Source organism: Strigops habroptila, chromosome 9, assembly GCF_004027225.2.
Source record: "Strigops habroptila isolate Jane chromosome 9, bStrHab1.2.pri, whole genome shotgun sequence".
NCBI classification, from domain to species: Eukaryota; Metazoa; Chordata; class Aves; order Psittaciformes; family Psittacidae; genus Strigops; species Strigops habroptila.
The window spans coordinates 42,057,312-42,079,940 of NC_044285.2; the positions used below are offsets into that span (position 1 = coordinate 42,057,312).

A 22,629-nucleotide genomic window follows, 5' to 3' on the forward strand; every position below is an offset into this window, starting at 1 on the left:
TTCCAGAAAAAAAAATAATAATAATCTTTTATAGGCCCATAATCCTTCTTTCACAGTACAACGCAACAGTAAGGGATTTAGTCAGTGTAAACAGAAGGTCCAATAGTGATCATCAGCTATCACACATCAGCTGCACAAACACCACAACTACAGAGTTAATGCCATTACCACACACATCGACAGTACCAGGACAAATCATAACTTTACCTACAATGCTTTTTCATGTGCAAAAAGCCATGAAAATTCAATTTACAGAAGGGCACCTTCTCAAAACCTTTGTGGGTGCTGTAAACTGCCTCCTCAGGGCTGTCTTATCTATTTGGCAAAAGGTCTTCAAGGTACCATTAACTTCACCTGCAGCACACAACCCATCAGTGCCTCTGAAAACCAGGCACTCGTGTGTTCTCTGCTGCAGCAGAACAAAGAAAACAACCAGCTGAGGAGGAATCCAAGTCATTTATTAAATCATTCCTGAATTTCAGCTTAAATTCATTCCTTCACCAGGACTATTCACAACAGTCCTGGTTCTGTGGACCATAAGAGTTCACAGAACCAGAGCAGAACCATCCTGCACCAACGCCAGCTTTGTAAATTGAATTCATAGTCAGATGCTACAGGAAAAAACAAGAGGTAGTTCTTTATCATACCTCTTTGAAAAGGCAAACCGAACAAGAAACAGGATGTCGAAGTGATGCAGTAAACCTAAAGGCAATGGGTACCTACTGTATTTTTTTTTACTTTTGGGTTTTTTTGTTTTAAACACATGAAGTTAAGTTACAGACATCATAGAAAATGCACACTTTATGGAATTCCTGCATAGTAGGAAACAAAGAGGCTAGCACTAATCCAACAGCTATGTTAACAGCGAGACTGCCGCTTACCGGTGCAAGGAAGATGCCCTATCTAAATAGCAACAGAGCCTCCCCCCTTCTTAGAGGAGTCCTATGGCAACACTGAGATGTTTCGTTCAGAAGGAAAAAGAAAGCATTTTCTTGGGGTTAAACTGCCAAAATAATTCAGTTTCACATCCGTCAATTTTAAGGCAATGTTACTGAGACCTGAGAAAATGAAAAAGCAAAAAGAAAGTGTAAGTTTCTATTCTCAACTCTTTATATATATACACTTGAAATTTCCTGTCTCCTCCAGCTCTCAGGTGGTGCTGGGGAAAACAGCCATGGGGACACTGCTGTGAGGTCTCAGGGTCGCATCCTGAGCGATGCAGTTTGTTCCAAGGAAAGCTAATGGGAGTGCTCACACTCGCCCAGCTCTTTCCCATATATTCTCTTTTTTAAACACCTCTGTTGAAGCCCTCTGGAGAGGGTGAACTCCAGAACAGGCCTGTAATGCACCGGTAACCCTGAATGGTTGGTATAGCCAAACTGTAGCTAAAAGAGACAATAAAATTACATACAGGAAATTGCTGTGATTCCCCCTTGTCAGGAGATAAAGAAGGATGCCAAGGTTAACAATTTCACTGCACCTTTAGCCATTCCCATAATGACAGAGCAAATCCTTTAACACGAGTGTGAAATCACCAATCGTTCTGTGCTCTTCCTTGGAAAAGAAGAATTAAAATGAAAATTCAAACCCAAAAACATCAACTTGCAAACATTTCTCATTAAACAGTAAGAGACACGAGCGAGATGGGGTGGGCATTGCAGACACACAGCATGCTAAGGAGTTATGACACAAAGTGCAATGGTTTTTGACTCTACAGGAGGACGGATGGGCAACTCCCCTTCAAGTACCACCTCGATGCTCAGTAAATGCCTCTGGAGAGGTCCGGAGGTACCGTGTCAATCTGTAGCTGTAAAGCTTGTGTTTGAGGTTGGCCGAGCTCCACGGCCCCGGGTGCAGCTCTGCACATCTCAGCTACATCTGTGACTGCAGGAGGAGAGATTCGCGCACACAACGACACGGTCACTTCCCAAAACGTGGAATTGAGTTGCCAGTTGAGGATTTGATGGGTGGTTCTAGAAAGCTGCTTGAGCCCCAACTGAAAGATGGACTCAGCCCTAAAACCTGTGTAGTTTCTGTGGGATCAGCTCCTTCTCCTATACATGACTACAGGCACAAACCATCCCTCCCTCCTGCTCCCATCCGAGCAGCCAGGCACCCACAGTCCTTGCTACCAGCTTTGGCCAGTGCCTGCCATTCGCCTGCTAAATAAAGCAGGGCTTGGGCAGCAGGTCACCAAAAGGCAGGAGGTTTCCACATCCCAGCTCAGGTTCCCACAAAGTGAACAAGTTTATAACAAGTTTATCACCAGCTACTGCCCGGTGAGAGGGTCTGTGGCAGATTTTTGGCTGATATATCAAACGTGACTATCCAAAGATCTGAAACCAAAACAAAAGGTAACAATCCTCATCTGAATAGAAAGCAATTTCCACTGCTCACCTCCCTAGCCTCCTCTCCCCAGCTCAAAGGATGAACAGGGAGTCAGCTCCTTTACTTACCCCACTGGGAACTAAACCCTTTGTCAAATCACACATTAATGAAGCTTACTGTGTGCAAAAGACTCTTACGCTAAAACAGTTCCACCCTACACAGTGCAGTCAACACAGTTTTAACTTAAATTTGCAGCTTGTTCTTTACAAGTGCTTGGCAGAGAATATTTATATTCTTCTGACACCATATAAATAATATTTATACAGCTTAGACATTTCGAGACATGCATTAGACTTTAGGTAGTACATATTTCTTGATCATATATGCAAATATTACTGTCAATCAAACCAAGCAACCTTATGCTGGACCGTGCCTTGCGTTATCCAGGACATTTGATGGTGGCTCTGAATCGTCCATGGGAAGGACCAGACGCGTTCCCCGGATTACGAGTTCATGGTCCCCAAAAGCAAGCTCCCGATCCAGTGCATCCTCAGAGCTGTTGCCCACGAAGCGCCGGGACGTGCCACTGGATGTCACAGAGTCGGTGTTGACAGTGGAGTCCCCATAGGTCAGACTGATGTCCCCGTCGTTCAAAATGAGGTCAGAGTCATCGTCCTTCAGCTGCTCCTGATTCTGAGCAACAAACAGGGAGAAAATGCTGGTTAACTCTTCCTGAACAGTCACATTTACAGCAGCCTTCCAGTACCTAAAGGGGACCTACTGGGGAGGGGCTTTTTATAAGAGTAAGTAGGGACAGGACAAGGGGAATGGCTTTAACCTGCCAGAGGGGAGACTGAGATGAGCTCTGAGGCAGAAGCTCTTCCCTGTGAGGGTGCTGAGGCGCTGGCACAGACTTTTCCCAGAGAAGCTGTGGCTGCCCCATCCCTGGCAGTGTTCAAGGCCAGGTTGGACACAGGGGCTTGGAGCAACCTGCTCTAGTGGAAGGTGTCCCTGCCTGTGTCAGGGGGTTAGAACTGGATGAGCTTTAAGGTCCCTTCCAACACAAACCAGCCTGTGATTCTATGAACTAGCTCATCCCTCAGCACCAGCATCTGATCTCCCTACCAGGGCTTCCAGCTTGAAGCTACAGAGCAGCATCCAAAAGCTATGCTGAAATATAAACATGTCAAAGCCCACCCACCCCATGACAGAAAGGACACCAAGGGACTCACTTCGTACGCCTGTGGACTCGTCAGGCACCGGGCAATAGGCCCACAGCACCCTGGCAGTGTGGTGGTCAGCGGGGGCCCGCTGTGTGTCAGCAGAGGCTTCAGATAGCTACAGAGGGGGTTAAGGAAGAAAGAGGAACAGGGCAATGTCGGTGAGTCGAGGGGTGGGATGCAGCAGTGAGGGACTACGTGTCTCAAGGAAATCACAGGAGGGAAAGGAAAACAAGTCCATGGAATCAAAAAAATTATAGGAGTGAGCAATGTGAATATAACCACAGTGGGACACGAGTGGACCAAGACACAGTCCTGGTAAAAAAAGGCTTAACTGCATCACTTGTCCCATCCCTCTCATCCTGGCAAATCACTCCTCCAGTAGTTGATGGCAAAGCATTTGAAACGGAAGAGGGAACTCATCTAGCAAGAGGGCTACAAATGAGAGGACCCCCTGCCTTTCCTGCCCGCCTGCCACTGGGATCAAGGGTCCCCTGGGCTTCCAGCCTTGGAAAGCCGAGCTTTGACCTGCGCTACTGCTGCGTTCCCACTAATGGCGGATGGAAATGGCCGTTTCTCACAGCCACAGCCACGAGGAGGTGCAAACCAAAACCCAGCAGTGTCACAGGAAAGCAAACGCTGGCTCCCGTGCTGAGCAGGGAGCCATGCTCCAGGCCAGCAGAGTTGTTGGGGCAGGCAGGATTTGACACAGCACACACTGCGCACCACTGAAGGATACTTGTGATCGAAGTTGTACCACATGCGGAAGAGCCAGGCGCTTTCTGCCTTCGTACTCCTCCTCTCGCTCTCCGGGACACCCTGCAGGAGAGTCAAACATTAAACAGCAGCAAGGAAACATGTCACAACCTCAGTCAGGGCCAGGAGGCTCCAGGTTATCCCAGGGGGATGTAAGAAGACACACATCTTCCCACCGTCCCTTCAGAAGAAACCCATGGGTTGCAGTGAGCATAAGGACTCTCGCACCACAACAGGCTGAGGTGCTTCCAGCCCACACTCTGCATTTAGCAGCATGGAGCAGCCTTAGGGAGGTGATATCAAAGCACAAGGTGACCATGTTTTCTGCTAGAGCCTTGCAGTTTCTGGCCCTGAGGTTTAAAGTGCCTCAGAGCCAGCGGCTGCATCCAGGCTTCATATTTAATACTGACTGACAGGTCCAATCTCCATCAAACCTCGCCTGAGATTTCTGTATGCAAATAACTGTGTGTGATGGGGACTCCTGGCTTCCTTTTAGGCAGAGTAAAGAATACAAAACATTTTGGAGGGGACTGCGAATACAATTACTTATTCCACAGAAATCTGGCTTTCAGATTTATAGCTCTGGGCTGCCTTTAGCATTTGATGCTTTCTCCCCAGGAGGTGAACAGCCCAGTAAATGGCTCTGAATAAAATGAACCTCCAAGGTGCAGAACCCACACTGACATCAAGTAGAGCCGCAGCATGACCAGGCTGCAGGAAAACTCCTGATGCTCCAGCATTTATCTCAGCGTGGCTGATGGTTCCTCAACTGCCACATATCTACCCACAGGAAACATGGGGGAAAACTGCCCATGGGTAAAAGTGGGGCAGAAGATGCTACATGAAATGAGGCAGTAAATGGTGTTTCTGTACTGCCCTGGATACTGGGATGAGGCAGAGAGCCTCCATGTCATGCATATTTTGGTGTTTATTTCAAACCCAGCCAGGGAGAGACTGAATCTATTGCAGTCTCTCCCTGTAACGTGGGAGCATTACTCCCAGCAGTAATGTGGACTGACTAAAAAGTCCAGTGTTGCTTCTCTGCCCTTCCTTCCAAGTGAATAAAAGAAAGCCTCATTATAACCAGAGAGAGCACAGAAAAGTCCTCACTCCCACTGACTGCAAACTCTTTCACCAGGGGAGCTAAAGTCTCCTAGAGCTGGAAGGGAGCGGAGCACAGACAGGCTTGACGTAACCCCTGCCAATTCCTCCGCAGAGGCTGCCCAGCAGCACCACACTCACCACATTCTCCTGATCCGCATCCACACCGACTCTGTGGAGGAGAAAACAAGCACAGGGTTAGCACAGGCGATGCCAGGCGGGTGGCTCCTGTGGTCCAGAGAGGAGGATCGTGTCCTTCCTCCCGTCTCTTAGAACTGAGCACCTTAATGTGGGAGCAGGATGAGGGAGAGGATGTGCTGCAGCAAGAGAACCCCCAGACTCACCGGATATTCAGGCAGGACAGCATGGCTGTGGTGCCCCCGCCGAAGACCCACACAGTGAAGAAGACGATGAGGAGCGTCGTGCTGAACATCATCTGCCGGGCGTACGTGGCTGTGTCGCGGATGGCCAAGGCGAATGCCATTGCTCCTCGCAGCCCTGCCAGGGAAGGGATGGTGGAGGAGCTGTGTGAGCCCACAGCACTGGCAGCAGCCCCCACTGCAGGCTTCTCCACCCAGGGTTTACACCAGTGCTGCCCCACGTGTGGTCCTATATCTCTGATGGGACTTTGGACAAGGGCTTGTAGGGACTTTCAAGCTTTAACCTGCCAGAGGGGAGACTGAGATGAGCTCTTAGGCAGAAGCTCTTCCCTGTGAGGGTGCTGAGGCGCTGGCACAGGGTGCCCAGAGAAGCTGTGGCTGCCCCATCCCTGGCAGTGTTCAAGGCCAGGTTGGACACAGGGGCTTGGAGCAACCTGCTCTAGTGGAAGGTGTCCCTGCCCGTGGCAGGGGGTTGGAACTGGATGAGCTTTAAGGTCCCTTCCAACACAAACCAGTCTGGGATTCAGTGATATCCACCACTGGAGGAGACACAGCACTTTCAGAGTGATGATTTAAGCTTAAGCATACACTGTGAATCTGGCGTAACCACCAGCCCAGAAAGGCAAACCCTCCTCCTGCCCCATGCTGTGCACTGAAGCGCAAGGCAGGAAGAGCTCACTCCTACATCTCAAAACAATGTATTCACACCACCCAGCCAAAGGGAGCCCTTTCCTGCCCAGCCTCTTCTCCAGACACTGCCCGTAAGAGACTTAAGAGTTGAATAAAGACTATTTCCAGGCGCTCAGGGGCAAGGAAGTGCAGATGGGCCACACGGTCGGAGGCGAGGATGCGATAACATACCAGCAAACATCATCATGTGCTGTAAATTTGTTCCAATCTTATTTCTTCTCCCCAAATTCAGTAAAAATGACAGTGGGTAAATATTGGCAGCTCTTCCTAGGAAGATAGCAAGCTGTATTTGCACACATTAAGGAAATTGCTCTTCCTATGCCTCCCATCACGACCCACCTCTGCACACAGAGCAGACGGAAACGCTGGGGAGCCTCAGAAACACGGGTCCTCTGGCTGCAAAGATAATAACCCTGCTCTGAGTGCTACAGTAGAGTGGGCAGAGCATGCTACTGCCTCACCAAAGCAAAGCACACATCGCAAGTCAGGAATACCACACAGAGACAAGCACAAATAAACAAGTGAAATGATGAGAGGACAAGTTAGAGGAGTGAGAGGAGAGAAAAAACACCATTTCCCACTGTATGCTCCCCCCTACCAGCTCTGTTTTCCATCCCAAGAATTATTTGTCCTCTGTGAAGCTCAAGTCATCGCAGATACCACAACCCCTCTGACATTCCCTGGCGCTCCCCACTTCACAGCTGGGTTTGAAGCTTTAAGCCAAGTCTCATTCCCAAAGATTATTCAGCAAAATGAAAGCAGCAGCAGTCGAGAAAGATAAAAAAGAGAATCTAATATTCGTTCTGTTTTCATAGCCTGAGAGATACAAGAATCACCAGCCCCTTCATATTGCTTTTTATCTTTGAAGCTGTGTCTTTTAATACCAGCACCCAGATGGCAAAAATAATCTTGGAGCCAGTATTCGGTGCAGCCTTGAATAATATGGAAAATGCTTCCAGCTTTCATGTGCTGTCCTGAACACCATTAATTTGCATAAGAGATGTATTTCATGATCTCTCTCATGAATGAGCTATTTCAGCAGTGACTCAGTTCCTGTTGAAGAGGACACAATTTCAATCTAACCACCCAAATGGCATTCCCCATGTTCTTCACTCCCTCCATCCCCCAGGCTCACAGGGGAATCCAGCAGACCCCGCTGCAAACCTACATGCCAGCACTGGCAAAGACAACGAGGTCGTCTGCAGCAGGATAAACGTCAGTGCAGGCAAAGGGTGCAAATATTTCTGCACATCTGAACTGGTTTCCCTGTGATATGGAAAACATTCCTTCAAAATCCTTGATTTTCTGAGACATACCAGGGCCGAGAGTTTGTTTCCATTAGCATCAGCTTGCAGAAGGGGAAATCCTTCCTTATAACATCACTCACAGGCATCTACTGTAGCCTTAACTGTGCTATTAGACAAAAAAAAAAGGCTTTTTTTCAGGGTTAACCAAGTGGAACAGTCCCCATTCTCAAAGCCACTCCTGGTGCATGACCAAGCCTGGAGCTTCGACACCATGTTCACATCAAACACCGAGTCCCTGCAGCAGCTGATTTGAATGCCCACGAAGGGAGAGAAGACAGGGGGAAGAACAGCAAAGCTGGGAAAAGAATCTCCATCTTCTTAAAATAAGCAGCACAGGCACCACTGCACGGGAGAAATCCCCTTTTAAAAATAAAGCCAGGCTGACTGAGGGAAAACCCACACACTGGAAAGAAAAACACAACCTGGGAATGAGGAACCTCTCCCTTTCTTATTCTTGTCTTCTAAAATGAGCTCCAAAGGATACGAAAGCCCCCACCACGAAGGTAGGGTTAAAGACGTGGTTCTGGAAGGTGAACAGTGCGAGTCCCATGTAGGAGAAGATGAAGTTTTCTGCCAAGAAATTCAGCAGCTCAAACAACTGAAAGAGAAAAACAAATTAAAAGTGAGTTAGACACAACACAGGCTTAACAAGAAACACATATTAGCCCATCCATCACACAGTAAATACTTCTTCAAAAGCAGCCCTTGTAAAACCCATCTGTAGCAAGACAGATGCACCTAATTGTGGCTAGAGGGGAGGAAAAGATATTGAACTTGAAATTCAGAGAGGCTGAAGAGCTCTCACCTGCTTAGTCCTGTGCTGGGACTCTGTAGATAAGTTATTATAGGTGTAATGGGCCTGTGTGATCCCGCAGAAGAGCACAGCCACCACACCTGGGGAGCAGAGCATCACGTTAGACTCCTGATCATGAAAAGGGAGCTAAGATGCACCCCAATAGCACAGGGGATTTAATGCAATAACCCCAGAATAAATAAAGCAGAGGGAGAGCTCTGGCTGCAATCAGTGCTGGGAGAAGCAAAACTCAACAGCCCCATCACCCCTGCAGATCTCCATCCCGGACACAGGGCTGTGCTGGAGCTTGCCTGTAAAGCCACATGCTTCAGCCAGCAGGAACGTGCTCCAGGACATCAAGAAGAACAAGCCAGTCTCCAGCAACGGGAACTCCCGAAGTTTGGTGAACTTGGTGACGTTGCAGATGGTTAAGGACAATTTGGAGAGAAACTGGGGGTTAAAAGCATATCAAATCCAGTTGTGCATCACAGCAGCACTACAGAGCCCGCCCCTAAGAAAGCTATGGCGCTGCCTTTCATGAATTAAGGCAAAGAATCATGCAACGCTGCATCTGGGTGAGATGCAGCACAGCAAAAGAAGCTGCTTTGCAAACACTTAGAAAAATACAACAGAAAGGATATTAAAGCTGTCACAACTCCGGTAGCTGCTCCCATTGCAAAAGAGCCACTGAATATCCCCAGGAAGATCCCGATGGACTTGAACATCGCTGTGACATCGAATGTGTGGCTGTTGTCACCCGCTGGCTGGTATGCAACAATTGAACTACAAGAGGGAGGAAAAGCACACACAAGAACAAAACAGCCCTTAGTCTGGGTGGAGAGGCACCTCCACAAAGCTACATGAGCCACGACCGCTGCCAACACCAAGCCTGAGAAACCAGGGAGACAAAACCTGAGTCCCACACTGCAATTCCTTTGGGATCGCAGCATGCAGCAGCAGCATTCCCACCCTATCCCAAGGAATTTGGGATCCCCTTCGCTCCTGACCAGCTTTCTGCTGTTCAGCCACTCCTCCTAGGCACAGCTCTGCATTTGCTTGCTCTAGACATTAGAGAGCATCAAACCAAAGCCCATCTCTTGCACGGTCTCCTGCAAATGCATTTGCTAAGTGACAGCCCATCATTTATGATGGGATTCTGGGGGTTTGGCACCAGCTCTATAAAGTCAGGCACTTTGGAACCACAAAGCATTCAAGTGGGAAGACTACATTTCTCCATTGACTCCACAGAGGTGGCTGATGCGAATATCCCCTGGAGAACTATAAATTATTCTGCTTTACCACATTTAATGTGCACTACATTTATTTGGCACTGGTCTGAGTTCTGAAGCGAAATATTGCAGGGTAGGAAGTCAAAGGGCACAGTGCTGGTTCACAACAGCAACACTCTCATCTTCATCCACCAAACTTCAAAAGGCCTTTGTAGTGAGATGGCGAATAGGTCTGCTCCCTCCTAGCTCCTGGTGAGCTGAGCCTTGTATCTTCCAGTGTTTTACTTGGAAGGGCTGAGACAGAGAGGGGCCTTTACCCATCTCCTAAATGGGGTTGGAACTAGATGATCTTAAGGTCCTTTCCATCCCAAACCATTCTATGGCTCTAAATCCCATTTATCAACTCCTTATATCACTTGCTTGGATGTAAACTTACAGAAAAAATTAACTTCCAGTCCGCAATCCCTCAGCCAGCTCTGTTAAAGCTCTTGGATGTGAACTTTAAACATTTGCTGTTTAACCTCCCAAGTTCTGCTGGAACGGAAAGTTACTGCCTCATGCACACATCCTGCAGCCTTCTCCCCTAACTACACACCAGCGCCAGGGGTCACTTCCCTTGCTGAACTTCCCTGCTTTTAACACCTTTCATTCTTCTGCATTGTCTTTTACACTGCAAGATTTCTCCCTGTGATTTAACTTCATTTGTCAATCCCGTCTTATACTTCCCATTCACCAACATGCTCTTCTTCTGGGGCTTGGGGTTTTGCTTTTATAAACCCAGACTGGTTTCATTTCCCCCCCGTAACCGACTGTTTGAATGTTGGTTTTGCATTTTAACCTCTTACAGTTTTCCTTCTGGTTCCGCTTTCTGCATCACTAATAAGACATCATTGCCAGCTTTATTCCCCCTGTCCCTGCCCATAGGGGTCTCTGTGGCATTTAGTCCCTGTGAAATCTTCCTGAGGAAGAAGCAGGGAGAGACCCTGCAGCTGCATTCACCTTCCTGCTCCCAAACCGCAGCCCCAGCACCTCGCTGCCCACCGGCTTTCGGTTCTATGTTCAATTCCTCTTCATCCTGCAGCCAGTCCCCAGCCACTGAGCCAGACCAGACCAAGACAGCACGAGGCAGAAACAGAAAGACAGGAACCAGCAACGGATCCTGCTCCTCAAATACAGGAACAGACTTTTGTCTGGGACTGGAAGCAGGGAGGAGAAGAGCCCCACGGGCACCCAGCTCCTGGCAGAAGCAATGGAGGAGTCCCAGCTCCTTGTCCTCCCCTGGCACAGGGACTGCTCTTGGAGGAGCTCTCCTCCTTGCACCCAAGAAGACTCGAGGATGCCCTTGAGACACCTGCACTGACCAACACCCACCATGCTGATGGGGGCTGCCCTACGCTGCTTACAGTGACAGTGAAGACAAAGACCATGGCAAGCTTTGAAACAGGCACAGGTTAACTGGTGAGGAGCCCTTGAGGGGTCAGCATGCTGCTGGGCTGGGCTGCACAAAAGCCTTGCAGCAAAATAACTGCTCACTGCAGCTCAGAGCTGCTGCTTTGGTGCAAACTACCTTATTTCAGGGAGGGGGTGGATGGAACTCAGCTTGTGGGAAGAGGAAGGCAGGAAATCAGAACAACAGCTACAAAGCTGGTACTGAAACAGGGAGAGAGGCAAATCACCACGCACTAAGCGGTCACCTACGTGTGTGGGGATGCACCACAACATTGCTCTGATGCTAAACCCTCCCGGCACAGGCTGGAAGACCCCATCCCTTCCTCACTTGGGATCCCTTCTTAAACAGGACCTGGCTGTGCAGCATTTACCCTCACACCAGTGGTGACACATCTAGCACGAAAACCAGAGCGAGCAATATAAACAGCTCCAGAAACCTCAACAGAAACCCTCAATTCAGTGACTACAACTCGTGCGGGTGGTGATACGCAGCTCACAAGATGTTATTTGCTGCCTCCACCTCAGGAAAACCCACGCAAGCAGCACGCTGGAGTGACAAGTATTCCAGAAATATTTCCTGCATTAGTCTGAGCTATACGTTAACCTGTCACCACTGCAGATATTATATATCGCCAAACAAATTCTCATGATGACAACACAGTGAAAAAGCAGATCAAATACGTCCTGCATGCAGAGGACATAAAGTATTAAAGAATAGCAAACATTCTTTAGAAAGGCAGCAAGTTTCCCATGTGTTCAGTGCAGGGTATTAACTCTAGATGCATAGAAGGTGGGGAGAGAAAGGAAACTATTCCCACCTCACCAAATGCACGTATTTGTGGATGGGAAGGCAGGCAGGTAGGAGCAAAGCCATCAGCAAGGGGTTTCAGTGGGGCTTAAAAGCAGACATGGTGCTTTTCCCACTTCAGAGGGACAGAAAAACTTCCTCCTGGCTGGGTCAACCAGCCATAAAAGCAAAACAAAACTATCCATCATGCAGGGGGAAGCTGTAAGGACAACCCGCAATCCCAAGCTGCAGTCTCCAATGTGGTCAGTAGGTCACTACAGCTTTTCAGGACACTTCAAATGGAAAGCTGCTCTTGTAAACACCTATTTTAGAGGAGCGAGGCCGAGTGGTTCCCCCAACACCTGACATGTAATATAGATAACAATTAAAAGTAAAAACAGAACACACTTACGAAGACAGCACTATGGCAACGGCATCATTGAGGACGCTTTCGCCAAAGAGCAGGGCATACAGCTCAACATCAACCTGGAGTTCATGGAAGATGGCAAGAACAGTCACTGACAAATAGAAAAATAAGAGAGAACATTCAAAAAGGGGCCATTATTTTGGTGTAATCAAAGACAAAACGCTCTGGTTTAGAAAGCTGCCTTCCTGCACATCTGTGCCACTGTTGTGACGGTGCCAGCCACCCCTCCTGCTCCCTTCGACAGCCTTCCTTCCGCCCCTTCAGATTAGGATTTGCTTTATCATTTCCCTCCTGCTCCTTTTACTTAAACACATCCTGGGCATTGGGTCTATTGAGTCTTTAGCAGGCAGACATGAGCAAACTCGGCTCTGAGCTTCCTGAAGGTCTGAGTTCATGGACTGGACCGCAGTACCACGCTAACACAAGCCACCCAGCTTTTGGGATGCCTTTAGCATGGTGCATCAGGGAGAGCCTTCCTCCACGTACAGAAGGCCAGGAGCATGCAGGCTCGTCCAGGACGATGCCTGTCTTTTCCTTCCATCTCTGATACTCCAAGAGAAATCCTTGGATTCAACACAGGTTGACACAGTGAAAGTGCCAGCACAGACGTGTTAACATTTCAGACCTAACTGGAGGAAGCCAGGCATCAGAGGGTGTCTTTTACAGCCACATGGCAGAGATCACAGAACCCTCAAGCCCTTCCATGATCCAGCAGCTCCAAGAAGGTAATGAAAACGCAGCAGGTTTTGTGTATCAGCCTTGCAAAAGCATCACAACATCTAGAGCAAGTGAGATGTAACACGTGGTGCATCGTGCACAGCTCAGGCTGCTGCAGAGGGCTGAGCTAATTCCAATCAAAGTCCTTTAAAGCAGCACTCAGGGACTCAGCTGTGCACACACTGAAGGGGGTTTAACACATTTATGCGCAGGGAAACGCTCCATTTTTACCTGTGGAATCTTCATGTTCCTATTGTGAAGCCTGAAGAAGGGATACCATGCCAACATCTCATCTGCAGCATTTCTAAGCATTACTTCTGCCTACGGTCCTTGCCTGGCCTCTGCCCATCTGCCATCAGGTCTACCACACCACCATCACACCCATGAGGTGCTCCCCACTTTGCAACCCAAACGAATCTATGATTGCCACTAAACCAACTAAAACTACCAACTGAACCCTCCCCACATGACACATCTTGTGCTGCATCAGCTGCTGCCACAGGATGGCAGAGACATGGTGGACCCGTCCCAAAACCCAGTGAAGTCAAGAGAGACACTGCCCAGGACTTCACTGCAAACAAAGATTCGGGAAAGCAGAAGTTTGGAAGGTCTATTACACGTAACTGGAAGGAAATCAAAAGGCAGGGAGACAAATGTGACCTCTAAGAATGTCACATATAAACTAAACTCCAAAATTCAGGAGGAGGAAACTTGCAGGTGTTTAAGACTTTCTTCCCCTCTTCACCACAACTCAAACCAGATCAAAATGTACATAAAATGAGGGGAAAAATAACCATCCGACATACCTGGGTCAGTAGCTGATACGATGGCACCGAATAGGAGGCAGTCAGTGAAGTAGAAGTCTCCCCCAAGCTGCCCAGTGACTTTCATCAGCGCCACGCAGCCATACACGACAGAGCTGGTGATTAGAAGAGGCAATTACTCATCTCTGCGGTACATTAAAATGATATTCCAATGGACTCAATTCCTCTGTATTTGCCAGATTAACCCCTAAAGTTATCCAGATGCCAGAGCACTGAAGAACTGAGCTGAGCGTGGTGGAACCCCAGGGCCATGGTCTGGGAGGGGAGTGCTGGATCACACACTGGACCACATACACGGTCCACCAGAGGAACCAGGGTGGAAACTCCTCCATGAGCACAACGTGGCTCAAGAAAAGCAGCAGCCAGGCTCGTGGGGTCTCACGATCTCTTTGCAGTGTTCCATGTGAACACATTTCAGTGGGGTGACCTTGGCCTGACTTTGAAATGGCCAAAACTTTCAGCAGGGAACAGATAATGCAGATGCTGAGTCTGCTTGAATCCACTGGACTCTCCAGTGGAAAAACCCCTACGCCTGCCTGCATGGTGCTATTCAGAGCAGGAATCATCCAGCTCCCTTTGCACACAGGGATAAATAATCTGACACACAATCTGTGCTCACTAGGCACCTGCTTCCAGCAAGTAAGGACAGGACATGAGTTTACGATCCTGCCCTCTACTCTTGTGTCTCATGCTTATTGGGGCTGTGCTCTCAACAGTTTGAAGTTACTGGCTTTGTTTTTAAGACAATCTTCACAGACGTGTGAAACTTTCCTTGCCAAGTGTATAACTATTCTGTATGGGATGCTGAGAAAGCACTATGCAATTAGACAGCAATCATACTGTCCACACAGCAGACGTCTGGCCAGTAAATAGTATTGCCTGCTGCTGCTGAGCAGCTGAGGCAGAGAGCCTGTGTGATCCTTCAGGGCTGGGATTAGCAGCCAGAGCTCTCGAAGCCTCCAAAGCCCTACACAAGAACCAGACCAGCTCCAGCTACTCACCCGATCACCAGGCAGGAAATTGCAGTGCCAAGGAAGGCGTATGCCAGGATGGATCCCAAGTTTCTGAAGAAGTGCCTCTAGAAGGAGGAGAAAAATCAAGAATTAGATTTGCTAACAATTTACTTCAAGCCTGCACTGGCACCACACAGGGTCTGTAGCTACTTGGACCTTGCTCAGACACCATGAGCTGGACCAGCATGGCTGAATGGTGCCCATCAGTGTGCACTGCCAGACAAGTAGATGTTGATGCAGCATTAATAAACATGAATGTATCATCTTCTTGTACCTGTGTATTTAATAAGGTGCTGTTCTAAGTCCTGGGAACTGATTTCCTAACCCAGCAGCATTCCTCCTTCCTTCTCCTGCAAGCTAAACAGGATCATTCTCCTCTGCTTCCAAATCAGCATTCCAGAGAGCTGCTGAATTCCCGTCCTCTGATGTGTTTCAAAGGCTGAAATGGGCCAGGACCTCCAAAACCCCTGCCAAACCCGTGCTGGGAAAGGCTGAAGTCACTGACCCTTCCCAGAGCAGAGGGATGGACAAAACTGACTGGGGCACTCTCAGCCCTGCTTCCTACAATCCCACATGTACCGAGGAAAACTGTACCCAGCTCCACAGCCTGCTGAGCAAGCATTAAAGCACTCTCAAGTATTAGGAATGCTCTGGAGGCAGAGGAACTGAAAACACAGGAGCTGTAAAGGCACGTACCCGTTTCAAGCTGTAGCCTGCATAAAATATAATTGGAGGAAGCAAAATGTTGAAAAACACTTCAGGATCAAAAGTCACCTGTTACGAGAGAAAAAAACAACAGTAAAATGCTTTGCAAGACAACACACAGACAGGAATGTCACAAAAAATACATGGAGGAAAGCCAGTGCCCCCACCAGATGAAATGCTGTTGGATCAACGCTGAGGATGCATCTGGGATCTTTTGGAGACACAGCTCAGAGTTGAAACAGCTTAAGTCAGGACCAGCTGAAACTAGAGTTTCATTACATTGTGTTCTAATTATAATATACAGCTGATCATAATCTGACTGAAGTTCAACATATATAGAGAGAAAACAATCACTTAACCCAGCAGCTACAGGACCCATCCCCACAGAGGTGACCATTGCTCATGTCTGCAGTCACCAGCTCCCTCACCTTTCTCAGCATCTCATTGTCCTGGACGTTATTGAGCTCCTGGGCGCTGATCTCCCCCTTCAGGGTGTACTCGTAGTACTTCCCGCTGACGTTCACCAGCAGCGTGGCAGGGCTGGTCTGCACTTGGCAGCTCAGCGTCACGTTGTTGACATCGCTGGGCACGTGGATGCCGTAGCGCAGGACCACGCCGACCAGGACCCCTGCGGAGGGACACGTGGTGGTGAGACAAGCCATGGTCTCTTTGAGGTCTCATGGATCAGGCATGCCAGGAGCCTGACCCTCTGCTCAGCCACCATGCATAGTACTGCCCGCGCATGTTAAACCTTGTCCTAGTGACAGGACAAGAGGAAACGGCCTCAAGCTGCCCCAGGGGAGGTTTAGATGGAGATGAGGAACAATTCCTTCCCCAAAGGGTGCTCAGGCATTGGAACAGGCTGCCCAGGGCAGGGTTGGAGTCACTGGCCCTGCAAGTGTTCACACCCTGTGTAGCCGAGGCCCTCAGTGCCACGGGTTAGTAGTGGCCTTGGCAGTGCTGGGGAATGGTTGGACTTGATCATCTTGGAGGTCTTTTCCAACCTGGTTGATTCTATGATTCTATAAAACCATACGTGTCCTCCCAGGAGACCTGCAAACACTCCATGCTCATGCAGACTTTCTAACACCAGCCATGGGCTGGTCCTGAAGGTTTTTAGTTACCCAGCTATGAGTCAGACCCTCGTTCTGGAGCAGAAATCAGCAGACACAGAGGGCACACTGGTTTTCTTAGGGTATTGCTGGCACACAGGTGGGGAACTGGGCATGGCACTGCTTACATGTGCCTAAACTATGCATGTTGCACCTACAACCTGCCAGCATCACGTTTTGCCACTACAGAAATACATGAAAGCCTTCGTTTTGGTAGGGGATTAAAAATGATACCCAAGAACACCATGAACACTTTGAGGTCAGTGAGCATCCTTCGGAAGATGCTGCAGCACCATACAGCCTCCTCCTGCATTGAGGAGCTTCCCCAGCACACAGCAGCGATCCCTGCTCTATAAAACCCATGGAAGTTCTCCAGTCCAGGCCAAGCACCCGGGTCTGCTCCTCACCCCCTGCAAGCTCCAGCTCTGCTGCTGTGCTGGAGTATCCTGGGGCTAACGTGCAAGTCAGCAATTCAGAGAGCACTTTCACAGCAGGCTGATGAGCCGCGCTCTGAGCTCTCCCATCCACACTAATGGCATTCACATGGTGCAGGCTCCTCCTCACCCGCCTGTTGTGCAGAGTGCTCTCCTGGCAGAGCTGCCTGACATCTGCAGGCCGGGGAGGAGGGATGTCCCACAAGGCACATTTCCACGTAGCCTTCAGCACAGAAGGGTTTGGAAACTCCTTGATGAAGGCAGCACTGAGCCACCACAGAAATCCTGGGTCTTAACCCCATCTCTGAACCACACGTTTCTGAGAAGCTTTCAGACACGTGGGGACTAAACAGAGACCGCAGCACTTGGAAGGCTTCTCCATTTGCCTCCCAGGACACTCCTGCTTCTTTACTCTTAATTAAAATCATGCTCTGTGCTTTCCTACAGGCAGGGCACGACCCTGACTGAAGGGAACATCAAACTCTTCCTTCTGCCACCATCTCGCGGGAGCAGAGGCTGGGCAGGAGACCATGGGGCCATTCAGCATCTCCTGCAGCCAGTTCCCAACCTCCCACCCAGTTTTTGCCTTCTATTCTTGCAACTGCTCCTCCACTCCTATGGAGCCGGCAGCACCAGGCACACCGTGCTCTGCAGCCCTCCAGCACTACCTGGGGTGGTTTAGAATCAGAGAATCCCAGACTGGTTTGGGTTGAAGGGACCTTAAAGCTCATCCAGTTCCAACCCCCTGCCACGGGCAGGGACACCTTCCACTAGAGCAGGTTGCTCCAAGCCCCTGTGTCCAACCTGGCCTTGAGCACTGCCAGGGATGGGGCAGCCACAGCTTCTCTGGGCACCCTGTGCCAGCGCCTCAGCACCCTCACAGGGAAGAACTGCTTCCTTAGATCCAGCCTGAACTTCCCCTGTTTCAGTTTTAACCCATCACCCTTTGCTTTCTAAAGTCTTTTTAAAGAGTTGATTTTGAGTTCCTTTCACACAGGAAGCTGCTGAAGCCTGTTCCCAGATGGAAACCCCTCCAGTGACCCCTTTACTGCCCAGGCTCAGCACTTTGAGATGAGAGGCCCTGTAGGAGGAAGGAGGGACGATGGACATTGATGTTGCCGCTGGGAATTCAGAATGGATCCTGACTCACCCTCATCTGCTCTTAATCCCCATCCCAAAGCAGAGCAACATCTGATAGCACCCCTGCTTGTCCTCGCTGTCTCATTTACCCAGGCAGCTGTTCCCAGCCACGCTCCGGGTGAACCCGAATTCCCACTCTGCTTGGAGTGGGATAAGGGACAAGGGACAGATATCTACAATATCTGCCAAGACCACTGTGCTTGGGGCTCCCAAAACCAGACATGTTACCTTGCCCCGTAACACACTGCCTGGGAGGCTCAAGAGCTCTCTGGTCCGGGGTGGGAAAATACACCCATGTGCAAATACACAGAGCTCTTGGGCACTGATCGAGAACCAGCCAGCACCACACCGGCAGCTCCCAACACAGAGAGACCACCCCAGTTACTTACAGAGAAAGCATGCTGCTCCGCTGCTTAAAGCAGGTCATACTGTCACCATTCAGATGCCCCCACCATGGCAGATTAGAGATCTGCCCAACAGCATAACTCTAACCAACCCTCCCCACCTAACGATGCTCTCTGGAGGCACTTGAAACAAACCTGACACGGGTGCCAAGGTTTTCCAGACACCAAACCCAGTGCTGGGCTCAGGCTGCCTGGCCCAAGCCCAGGGGACCATGTAAGGAACCATTAGGAAACGGTTCCAGCTCTCCGGGCGCTGGCAGGGCTGCCCAAGCAGCAAGCCCTGAGCCGCTCTGCCAGTGTGGACACGCTCCTGCAGCCAAAAGTGGCACGAAGCTGAGCCCTGGGAGGGAGCTGAGCACAGGGAACCTGACACGGAGGAAGCTGCCAGCCGAAAGTTGCAGGGAGCAGAGAAGCTAAAGGCAAAGCTGCTCAATTAATTGAGTTCTTTCATGCAAAGTGCATATTTCCATTGTATTCCTCCCAACTCCATTAGAAACAACAAGAGCCCATGGGCTTTCTTTTTTATTTTTTAGGTGCCGTTGAACGTTTCCGAGGTAAGTTTTTAAATGAAGACTAATATATTACCATGCAGGCACTTAACAGCAGTGGAAGCACACAGCATCCCCAGGCGAGCATTAATATGGACACCAAGAGGAAAGGAAAACGTAGTGAGCAACTGAAGACATCCTGACAAGGAGCAATTGAGATGTGCAACCCAGGGGCTGAGTGGGAACAAGGAAACAGCTTCTAGAGAAGCTCCTGCCACATCCACCACCAGAGCCCAAGAAGAACTGAAACAAAATGGTTCAATTAATCATCTTCAACGGTGAGTACCTCTTTTTAAACACTGAGATGAAGCTCAGGGGCTACTGAACACCTATTGTCTGTCACCGTGTAATGACTCTGGCTTCCATACAGCTCTTGAGCAGCAACCCTGAGCTGACAGTGTGATTTATAAGATGTAAATCCACCTGGAGCAAGAGCTTTTCACTTAGAGTAAAAACACAGCCACCAAGGAAACTCTGATGTGTTTTGGCAGGCAGAGATGTATGCAGACCTAGATTATTTGACTTATTGTTGGTTTGTTTTGTTGTTTGGGGGGGGTTAATTAGAAAAAGCCAAGCTTTTACACCTTGCTTCTCTTGCCCAGATTTCAGGGTCTGTTTTGCAGCTTCCCTGCTGCAGCACTGCCCTAGGGCTGAGAGCATGGCAGGGGAACCAGAGCATCACAGGGGGACCAGAGCATCACAGGGGGACAAGAGCATGGCAGGGGAACCAGAGCATGGCAGGGGGACCAGAGCATCACAGGGGGACCAGAGCATCACAGGGGGACAAGAGCATGGCAGGGGGACCAGAGTATCACAGAGGGACAAGAGCACAGCAGAGGGACCAGAGCATCACAGAAGGACTGGAGCATCACCAGGGATGGGGGACAGCGAAGCAGCAGCACTACCTGCTTTGTTCCCTGCAGCTTTTAAGTTGTCACTCTAAAACCAACAGCATCTCAGCACTGCTTGGGAAATGACACATCCCTTTTCCTACGGCAGCTGTTACAACCTGAGAAGCAAATGCCAAAAGCCTTGGCAGCAGGGGGAACACTCGGGATTTTCTGCATGACCAGATGGGTGACGTTACCTTTCCCCAGCAACTCTCTAAGCACAGTCTGCAAAAGAGCAGACAGAAAAGATGCATTTTACAGATCAGCAGGAGACTGAAACAACCCAAAAACAAGGGGAGCGCTCAGGTGGGTCAGGGAGAACAGGGCGCCAAGAGGAAGAAAACTCCAGGAGAAGAAGAACAAGGTTAAGGACAAGTATGAAAGCAATAGAAAGGCCGTGTGTCGACACGCTCCAGGGCAGAAGAAGGAAGACCTTCCATACTGGAAGCACGTGCTCCCATCCTGGGGAGGCGACAACCCTTGCCCTGGGCTGGAGGCCAGCAGTGCCTCAGCAGTGGCTTGCAGGAGGCTGTAAGGGCAGAGCAGTATGTTGTGCCTCTGGGCTGACGCAAGTGTCTCCTCCCTTTCGTTTGGAAGGACTCTTCCAATTAACTGAAACTGAGGATCATAAAAGCCAATGGCCCAGAGGGTCAAGTCGCAGCCTTCAGAGCAAAGCTTTCTGCTGGGACTTTGTCACATCGCTGCTCTGACCAAGCTTGGTCTCCCATCACCCACAACCCACAGCAGAGAACAGACACTGACCACAGCACTCAGCAGAAGACACCTTTTCAATCCTGAACTCAACACATCTTGTCTCAATGAGGATCCGTGGCTGTGTTAATCACTTCCCCTAGCACAACTCCCCGTCCTACTCTGGTTGAACTCCAAGCCATGCAAGATAACCTGGAAAGAGCCACGTATGGCATCTCCATACAGTGAGTTCAGGCCACTTCATGAGGCCACATCACCTCAGTAAGTCACAGGCCATCCTTAAAACCCAACCAGCTACAGACCCGCTCCCCTTCTTGTGGGACTACATGTGGGGCAGCTCACCGAGAGGCCCTGTCACAGCAGGGACCCCAAAAGTATGATCTCATGCACACAGGTCCCTTCCTGAGCAGCAGGATGTAAGGCCTGCGGGTCCCTGAGCACGGCAAAGGGTGACAGCATCTCCCCAAACGGCCTCTCCCACTCTTCTTGGACAGCTTCTGGAAATCCAGGCACTCTAAACATAGGGTGGAAACACAACCTCCAGCCCCGGCATGGAGATACGAGGCTCCTAACCAGGGCAAAGCCTGGTCTGTGCTGCCCAAGTCCTCGCTCTCAGCCCCAGAGCAGGTAAGCGGGACTGGCCACAGCGCTCAGCGACATGATTTCGAGGCCACTTGGCACATGGTAGCCCTGGATGCCACCAGCTTCACCACTGCTGCAGCCCCGGGGAACGCTCAGCACGGGGCGAGCGGGGATAGGGATGCATCCGGGAGGGGATGTGAGGTGTCCCCCTGCACCCCTCTGCCCACATGGGTGGGTGTCCACGGAACGAGCCCCCTCGGCAAGAGGCCACCGGAGAAGGGACCCGCTGCCGGTGCCATGGACACGGCGGGTGGGGACCAGCCCCGGTGCAGAGTAGGACCGGCTCCGAGCAAGGGATACCCACGGACAGGGGGTAATACGGGGAAGGGGGGGTGTGAGATGGGGGTGCCCGGCGCCCCTCACCGTAGATCATGGCGAGTCCGGTCTCGTGTAAGAAGCGGGCGCGGCGGTGCTTGAAGAGCCATATGGTGAGGATGGTGAGGGTGAGCAGCAGGATGAAGACGAGCAGGTTGGCGCTGTCCTGCCGGTGGCTCTCCTCCGCCGCCTTCTCCGACACGATCTCCTCCTCCAGCGCCCCGGGACGCGCCGCCGCCACCTCTCCGCCCGCCGCTCCCCGAGCCCACAGCCCCGCCGCCACCGCCGCCAGCACCGGCTCCGGCCCCGCCATCGCCCCGGTACCGGCCCCGGCCCCGCCGCCACCACCAGGAAGGGGCGCTGGGCGCAGGCGCTGCGGGGCGGGGACAGCGCTGCCGGGAGCCCGGATAGGGAAGGGGCTGGGGCGGGAGAGCGGAGCCTCCGGGACGGGGCGAGCGGGGAAAGGAGCGTTGTTACGGCAGCGGAGGGGGAGCTCGGAACGGGGGGAACGGGATGCGGGAGGAAAGGATGTGGAAGAGGTTGTAAAGGCACAAGGACACGGGCTGCACGGGCGGAGAGCTGGGAAAGGGGGTGCAAGGGGAAAAGCAGGGTGTGATAAACGGGGTGCAAAGGGGAAGGTGGCCAGAGCGCAGGGAGGTTTGCAAGAGGAGGAGAAGCCCCCCCAAACAGGCTTGCTGCAAGGAGGA

General features: G+C 50.5%; 1 protein-coding gene across 1 annotated transcript; it reads right to left on the reverse strand.

Moving 5' to 3' along the window:
* SLC9A6 (solute carrier family 9 member A6) lies at positions 1 to 22,294 on the reverse strand. The gene is made up of 16 exons (XM_030496975.1): positions 21,971 to 22,294; positions 16,155 to 16,354; positions 15,718 to 15,795; positions 15,010 to 15,086; positions 13,991 to 14,103; positions 12,453 to 12,558; positions 9,217 to 9,358; positions 8,887 to 8,992; positions 8,588 to 8,676; positions 8,267 to 8,380; positions 6,647 to 6,758; positions 5,750 to 5,903; positions 5,547 to 5,577; positions 4,288 to 4,367; positions 3,561 to 3,666; positions 1 to 3,021 (listed from the first exon to the last, which is right to left on the reverse strand). Exons 1-16 carry the CDS (start codon positions 22,233 to 22,235, stop codon positions 2,746 to 2,748), a joined length of 2,049 nt encoding a protein of 682 aa, XP_030352835.1. The 5' UTR covers positions 22,236 to 22,294; the 3' UTR covers positions 1 to 2,745.
* Between the last annotated feature and the right edge of the window lie 335 nt (positions 22,295 to 22,629).